Below are 8,372 nucleotides of genomic sequence, written 5' to 3' on the forward strand. Positions count from 1 at the left end.
CTTAATATTTAAGTCATTTTTGACCTAAATAAGTGAAAAACTATCTCAGTATAGTACAGAATAGAAAACCAGTATGGATAGAAAATCAGTACTATGAACCTCTGTAGACTCAGTTGTCTGCTAAGAGCTTCTAATTCAAGATCTATTCTGTTAAAAGGGGGAGATAACTGTAGAGAAGAATTAAAGATATATTAGGATCAAACTGAGGCTGAGAGCATTGGCTCATGCGTATAATCCCAGTACTTTGGGAGGTGGAGGCAGGAGCATTCCTTGAGGCTAGGAGTTCACGACTGAACTGGGCTGTATAGTGAGACTCCATTTCTACAATTTTTTTTTTTTAATTAAAGATGTATTAGCCCCAAATGAGACTTTCTCACTGATGCCATCAGAAGAATTGAAAGAGAAATTAAAAGAAAAAAAAAAAAAGAACTTTCTCACCACGTGATGGAAAGTGAATGAGGGAACTCTGCGCATCCCCTAAAATCTTACTTGGGAGAACAGTGGTGGCGGTGAAGAGCATATAGACTCAGGAGACAGGTTACCCTGCTTCACATCTTGCTGGCTATCCAGCTCCGGGAAAAGAATCTTTCTAAACTTCGGTTTCTTCCTGCGTAAAATGCTCATACTAACAGCTCTGACTTCACAGAGAACTTGATTACAAATGAAACCATTTAGGTATAATAAAACAGAAAACCAAATACACAGTGAATGATTAATAAACATAAGCCATTAGCATCATCGAGCTTTGCACGGATGTCTTGGCCTGTTTGTTGTGAGACGAACATAATAAAAATCATCATAGTAAACACAGCGATTACTAGGTGCCGAATTTTGTTCTAGGTGAGATGTATTACCATCCTCAGTAAAACCATAATCGTTTATTGTTATCTCTAGGTCTTTCTAGATGAAATTTAGGAAGGACCGTAAAGTCGGCTCATCGGACGTCACTGGGGGTCCCCTGTTCAGCCCTTTCTTTCTTCTGGACAGATCCCAGGACACAGACCGAGAGGAACCGGGACTGACAGTTGGGCAGCAAGCCCCGCCCCCCGACGCGGCGCCTCTCCGGGTTCGCCCCGCCCTGCAGGACTTCCTTTTTTTTCCTGCGTCGCGCTGACGCCACGCGTCCCGCGACTCCTCGCGCCTGCGCCGTGGGCGGAAGGTCGTCCCTGTGACCGGCTTGGCGGTTGGTGCAGCTATCGCCATGTTGTCGGTCGCCGCCCGCTCAGGCCCGTTTGCGCCCGTCCTGTCGGCCACGTCCCGCGGGGTGGCGGGCGCACTGCGGCCCCTGGTGCAGGCCGCGGTGCCCGCCACCCCGGAGCCGCCTGTGCTGGACCCGAAGCGGCCCATCCTGTGCCGGGAGTCGCTGAGCGGCCAGGCCGCCCGCCGGCCTTTGGTCGCCTCCGTGGGCCTCAATGGTGAGCCGGACCGAGGGCCGCGAGCGGGGCTGAGGGTCTCGGGTGCCCGGTCCTCCCGCCCCCGGCTGGGAGAGGCCGCGGTCGCGCGAGCGGAGCCTCGGTGGGAGGATCAGGTCGGGCTGGGCGGCCTCCGCGACGCTGGGCCTAGTGCCTGTGCCCGGGGCGTCTTTGTGGGGGCCGGCCTGGGCTCGCGTCCGCCGGCTTTGCACGGTTACTCCTCGACCGAGTTCACGAGCTCTGCAGGCCCCTTGCTCCAGCCATCTTTGAGGGGTTTTGATGCTGGCAGGTCGTTTGACCTTGGCCAAGTTTCTAAACGTCCTTCCTGTGAAATGGATTCATGGTTATGCCAATTTTGTAGAGGTGTCCTGAGGCTTAGATAGAATAATTCCATCTGAAGCCATTAGCACAGTTTGGGCACTTACTTGCTTACTAATATTTAGGAAGTTGGTCTCACCACCGATCCCCTCAGTGTCCTTACCCTGCATCACCCCCGCCAAAAAAAACAAAAAAACAAAAACAAAAAAACAGCATACACAAGGTCAGTTACGGTGTAGTGTCACAACATAATCAGTCCTCAAGAACAGGCAGAGATTGATGACATTGACATTTTACAGATCAGAAAACAGACGAGGTAAATGACTCGCACGGGGATCCGTGGTGTGGACCTGTGGTAGCAGGGATTTGACAAGACGAAATGTCCTAGCCTCTGAGCTCTTCTCAGGGGCTGTTCCACACCCTCTGTCCTTAGATCTCCGTTTATCTTCGTTTCGCCTTCTATTTCTCTTCCTTACTTGGCCCTGTATCTGAGATAGAGAAATGGCAGCCTGTGGATAGTATGCCTGCAGGCTGTGTAGTTTCTAAAACACTGGAAAGATTAATAGCATCCCTCGAAATGCTGGAAGCTGGCAATGCCTGGGATCTAGTTCCTACTTGGGAAAAGCCCATAGTGTGCTGTGTCGTGGCCGCCACCGCAGCTGGAGCAAGTGCCCCCTACCAGTTTGTCACAGTCTTTACCAGGCCTGCTTGTTTCATTGTGTTACCAGCCTGGCTCCATTGATACCTGTTTGTGACTCTTTCCCCTACATGCTACCCAAATTGCCCCCCACTTTCTTTTTACTCTGCCTTCATTCACCCTGGGCTCTGTGCCTTCTCCATGGTCCTTCCACTAAGTTGCTGCATGTCCACGTTTTCCTTACCCATCCTTTCCATCTCAGTTAAGGATCAGGGGAATACAGTTTTTATTTGCTGATTTGTCTGACTTTATAGCACATACACTTTATACTGTGTATTGTGTTTGTTGGTAACTCCTCCGACCTTGAGCTTAAGGGCATAGGGAATGTAATGTCTTCTTTATTTCTCTATCTTTCACAACGTCGGATTTTGTATGCAGTTAGTGCCAAGGATTTATGAATGAATAATTGTTCAGAAGCCGTGCATTTTGAAGAACCTGCCTACTGCGGGTGTAGAGTACCCTAGCCATCGTTTTGGGGGCAAGAAAGAAGGAAGGAAGGAGAACATTTCAATAGCAACAGAAAAACATCTTTGGAATTTGTCGTATTGCTAGAGTTTCCTCAAAAATTGGAGGTTTAACTGTCTTAGAGAATTAGAAACAGGCAAATAATGTAGGACCATAAGGCGAAAAGCTTTTCTGTAATCATTTCAGCTGTACCTTAAGTTCACATTATAATCTGGCTAGGTGGTTTATGGAAAGATGGGTAACGGGAGGGGAGGGGTTAGATCTGGGGAAGATCCTTGAGTTGGAGAGGAGGGTTGTACTATTTTCATGCAGATTTCCAAGGCACGTTGGAGCTCATCTTAAACAAAACGTGTTCTGTTAACATTCCTTAAATTTTCTCCTTTAAGTATTTGAACTTGCTTTAGGTTAGAACTAAATCTAGCATCTTATTAAAAGTCAGACCTAATGCAGCTCATGTCAGTATTTGGAGAATGATTTTTGCAACTTGGCAGTTTAATTTCCAAAAGGATTCTTGGTGGTGTAGCCTACTAAAGTGTAACCAGCTAGATAGAGTGGGAGGAGACTTTTGCCACCAAGTCTCTGAATGAGAAGGGGGAAGCCATTCTGTTGAGTGTTCTTGTACATTTCCTTGTATACTGTTAAGCATTGTGGATACTATTTTTAATGTAGAAGTATGAACTTCCGATTCCTTTATTTTTTAGGTAGGAAACACGTCTTTTTTTTTTGTAATCCCAGATAGTGCTAGTAGCAAATAATTTACGTTTAATTCCAGATGCCCGTGCATACTGGCAGGTTAGCTTTTGTTAGAGCAGTAGTATAGGATGTAATGTCCCTTTGACTCCACAGATTCTAGGATGTGAATCTCAAGTTGCCAATATCTATATCCTGGTCTTCTCTAAGAAATGATTGGGTTAGTCAGAAAAGCACATAGCATAATTTTGGTAGGTTTCATTATTGTTTGTGAATACTTGAGGCTTCCATAAAGTTATTGACCTTGAGAATCATGTGAAAAGCAGTTGAAATATTCCGTATTGTAATGTTGGACTACTCAAGGAAGTACGGTGTATTTGGATGAGATCCTAGTAGAGCAAGGGTAGAATTGCAGTTTATTACAATAAAAAGGCATCTTTAAAATAAAAATCTTTCTTTTGGAATCACATTTTCAAAAAGAGGAATTTTTAGTTTCCCCCTTTTTAAAAAGGAAACTTTGTGTCAAATTTCTTAAGATGAATGTACAATCTGCAAAGAGGTTTGCTTCCTGAAACATACTTAAAAGTGGTACTAGGTAAAACATTTTCTTCGTCAGATATTTAAAAATAGTATGTTTTTTGTTTTTGTTTTTTAAACTTGAACCAAAGAAATGACTTGCTCCCAAAGTACTACATAGTAATTATTTGTTTAATATTCATTTGGGCTCTTTTATGGCCTACACTAGAATTGCCCCAGTTGAAAGAACTACAGTAGTGAAAAGGAAAGATAATACCCCTAGTGTTAACAAGTAATTATTGCCCTTTACTGAGTAGGGGGGTTATATGAAAATTTTGCCCTTTTTTCCTTGCTAAATCAAAATAATTAGTTTTGCAGATTTCATTTTATTTTGAGAGCTGCCTGTCCTGATAAGGATGACCTCTGCCTATTAGTGGCTTTATTTTAATTTAAAGTAATGCTAATTTATACCCTAGAGTATAAAATAGAAACGTTAATTTTTCTGCAACTAGAGTTATACAGTTCACAGAATGTTTATTGTTTTGTCATTATTATTTTATGAATTGTTAACAGTTCTTTCAGAGAACATAGATTGGACTATAAGGGGCAGACATTTGCCTTAAAAAGATGATCAGCATCAACTTATTGTGTGGACTAGGTGAGACTTAGGGCTGCCTTCTAATCTAGAGAGTATGGGAGGTATTTAGCATGATTTATATAGAATGTCTTGCCAGTTGAATTTTCGGAAACTTTGAGATATTACTGTTTATTTTCCTGTTTAACGTTTTTAGCACGATGCACTGAGATGTTGTGACTTCTGAATCAGCAATATTCAACCAGATGGAGCTCAATTTACAAATAGTGTTTTATGGTTTCCTACCAATATGATAGGTAGTGGTTCACTTCCTTTTTAATATTTGATATGCCAGCACTGCCAATTTGACTATTTCTGAGACCCAGTGAGTGTCATATTTCACATTTTTTAGAATTTGGTTTTTTGCTTGTGAATCCATAAAGGGCTATTTCCTGGTGTGTACTCCCTTCAGGATACTCATCTAATTGTGTTTTTTAACCTTCCGTTTGTCTTGCAGTCCGTGCTTCTGTTCGTTATTCCCACACAGACATCAAGGTGCCTGACTTCTCTGACTACCGCCGCTCTGAAGTTTTAGATAAGACAAAGTCTTCAAGAGAAAGCAGCGATGCTAGGAAAGGTTTCTCCTATTTGGTGACAGCAACAACTGCTGTGGCTGTCACATACGCTGCCAAGAGTATCGTCACCCAGTTCATTTCCTCCATGAGTGCTTCTGCTGATGTGTTGGCCATGTCAAAAATCGAAATCAAGTTATCTGATATTCCAGAAGGCAAGAACATGGCTTTCAAATGGAGGGGGAAACCCCTGTTTGTGCGCCATAGAACCCAGAAGGAAATTGAGCAGGAAGCTGCAGTAGAATTGTCCCAGTTGAGGGACCCACAGCATGATCTAGATCGAGTAAAGAAACCCGAATGGATGATCCTCATAGGTGTTTGCACGCATCTTGGTTGTGTACCCATTGCAAATGCAGGAGATTTTGGTGGTTATTACTGCCCTTGCCATGGGTCACACTATGATGCGTCTGGCAGGATCAGGAAGGGGCCTGCACCTCTCAACCTAGAAGTCCCCACATACGAGTTCATCAGTGACGATTTGGTCATTGTTGGTTAGAGACTTGGACCCAAGTCATAGGCTTCTTTCAGTCTTTATGTCACCTCAGAAGACTTATTTGAGAGCAAGCCTTCTGTACTTGAAGTTGATTTGAAATATGTAAGAATTGATGATGTATTTGCAAACAATGTGAAGTAAATTGAATTTAATGTCGAATACTTTTAAGCAGTCACTTAATAAAGCCACTGTTAAGCATTGTTATGCTTAGTCATACACTTGAAAGGTACAATGTCTTTTAGCTAGTTCTGATTAAAAATTACAGACTGGTGCACAAGATACTTGTGAAATCTATAACCGACTTTATTCTCTTGTCCAAATATTTGTTTTCTACATTGTGTCAGGGACACACATTCTACAAAGCTCATTGTTGGGATGAAGTAAAATTAACGGGTCATCTCCGAGTCCTGGGAGGGGTCTATGGCATTGGCAGAAACAGTAGTATCTAGGTATTCCTTATTCACTGGATTGGTAAGAGTCCGTCTATGTGTTCCACCCCGCTCCCCCCACCCTCCCCGCCACCACCACTACTGTGTAAGCTGTATGATAATGTTACTCTAATCTGTGGGAAAGAGTCCTGAATGAAGCATTAGTAGCTCTGAGGGTTTATCTTCAGGTCTGGTCTGGTTTTTCTCCTTTAGTGACAGGCCAAGAAATTGTATTATTCCCTTATGACTATAAATGAGTACTTAAAATCTTTTAGTCTTCATAGGCAGTAGGGGCATATTATCTGCGAGAAGCTTTCCAAAATGAGAGAGTGCTCTGCCATTTCCTTCATTTGTGTGTGGATCCTGCATGTCCCCAAAGCTCCTGCATCCACTCTATCAGGAGGGAGAAGGGAACATCTGAGACCTACTACTGCCTGTGTGCAGAAATGGTCCTGCTGGTTTTGCTTCTGTAGTGATGACATTTTGAATGTTTCTTCCTGTTGGGTTTACAGTCACTTTTCACTGTCAAATGGTGTGGAACCAGACGCAGAGCACGTCGGAATTCACATTCTATTTTCTGCCTCCAGTTATGCAGGTGAAACAAGACCAAGGCCCATTTTCCCCAGGGAGCTGAGAGTGGGCTTTGCCTTTTGAGAATCACAGCCACTTTTTGATGTGCCTGTCTTTGCTGTTTGGAGGTGTGCCAGTCATGTGCTTTACTGGGTCCACCTGACGATCTCATGCACACTTTTTTAAAAGGGTAAAAGTGCTTAGTTTAGGTCTGCCCAAAGGGAACCGGCCATCCAGGAATTCAGCCTTTGATGTTAACAGGTGTTGACAGAAATGCCGACAGAAAAAAGAAAATGTCAAACTTCTATGCTTATGAGTAGATAACTAGTCTGGTTCATTTTTACCTTTCTAGAAGTGAAAGTAGCATGTGTGATAATTGGTGGGACACACAACTATTTTGTATTTTGTGTCTCTACATAGTGGGGGTACTCTTCAGATTGGGGGTTGGAGGAGGGGATGATGGAATGTGAAACATTGAGTTGTGGGAGGAACACAGGTCCAAACACTAAACTTGTGTTGCCAAAAATGTCAACAGCATCCCTTCCCTGTAGAGAAATACTGATACCCTATGTCACCTCCTACCCTGAAGTGATACCTTGAAATGTTTCATATTTGAAGTGCCAAACGTTACTGTGTTTGTGTCTGCATGGCATTGGAGGACAGAAGTAGCAAGTTTGAAGGACCCTAGCTACTCACCTAGTGCCAGAATTGCTGTATGTGGTGGCTGCTTACTTCGTCTTTCATATATATAATTTTGATTCTAAGTTCATATTTAGAATTTGATGGTGGGATGCTGTTAAATACTAGTGGCCCATTTAGTTTTTAAAGAAAGCTTTGTTGCACAAGTGAAAGGACAAGTCAATTCACTTCATACTACTTTGCTGAATGAGCACGGCAGACCTGTGTTAACATTTTTACCATTCTGTGAAAAATAATTCTAGATATTAAGGGGAAATGACTTACTGAATAAACGACCAGTTAGCAGCCTGACATCAGATCATTAAGAAGTACTGCTTTTTACTGGGAATAATTCTTGAGACAATCATGAGGGCCATGCCTTTTCATTATGCTTTGAAAAGTGTTATAAAAAATGACCTTTTTGAAAATGTTGCATTATTTGTTAAAGATAACATCGGGTTTTCTTTGGTCTTTCTGAGCATACCCTTGTAAAATCTTTGGCTCAATCTGAGTGTATAGAGGGCATTTGTCCTGATGGGATATTTATGGCTTGGAATCAAAATGTGCTGTTAGTGCTCTCATTTTTCTAAACTGTGGGAACATACTATTTAAATATCAGAAGTAATTCTTCATTCTCACAGTACTAAATTTCATTTTCTGTATTTTCATGTCATTTGAATTTCATTGCATTTTATATATTACCCCAAAATAAATGTTTATATTTTATGGACTGCTATCCTTAGCCCACTGTTCTCACACACTTTATCACCACCTGTTTGCTAGTCACTCCCCTCGACCACTTCCCTGAGTTTCATATTCTTGTGCTTACTGGGCATCTGTGTGTGGATGTCCTGCTAACACCTTAAACTCAAACTGAAAGGAAAAGACGTTTCTATCTC

The 8,372-nt window shown here is 42.5% G+C and overlaps 1 protein-coding gene across 1 annotated transcript; it reads left to right on the top strand.

The window, feature by feature from the left end:
- The first annotated feature begins 1,097 nt into the window (after positions 1–1,097).
- Positions 1,098–7,727, top strand: LOC108283532 (cytochrome b-c1 complex subunit Rieske, mitochondrial). Its single transcript, XM_017499902.2, has 2 exons — positions 1,098–1,415; positions 5,190–7,727. Exons 1-2 carry the CDS (start codon positions 1,202–1,204, stop codon positions 5,798–5,800), a joined length of 825 nt encoding a protein of 274 aa, XP_017355391.1. The 5' UTR covers positions 1,098–1,201; the 3' UTR covers positions 5,801–7,727.
- Positions 7,728–8,372: the final 645 nt, after the last annotated feature.

The sequence above is a fragment of the Cebus imitator genome, unplaced genomic scaffold (genome assembly GCF_001604975.1).
Source record: "Cebus imitator isolate Cc_AM_T3 unplaced genomic scaffold, Cebus_imitator-1.0 Scaffold261, whole genome shotgun sequence".
NCBI classification, from domain to species: domain Eukaryota; kingdom Metazoa; phylum Chordata; class Mammalia; order Primates; family Cebidae; genus Cebus; species Cebus imitator.

Bases quoted from the DNA above. Each gene is read 5' to 3' on its own strand.
- LOC108283532 (XM_017499902.2), top strand. From the start codon at position 1,202: ATGTTGTCGGTCGCCGCCCGCTCAGGCCCGTTTGCGCCCGTCCTGTCG. The intron at 1,416-5,189 runs GTGAGCCGGACC...TTTGTCTTGCAG, and splicing joins CGCCTCCGTGGGCCTCAATG to TCCGTGCTTCTGTTCGTTAT.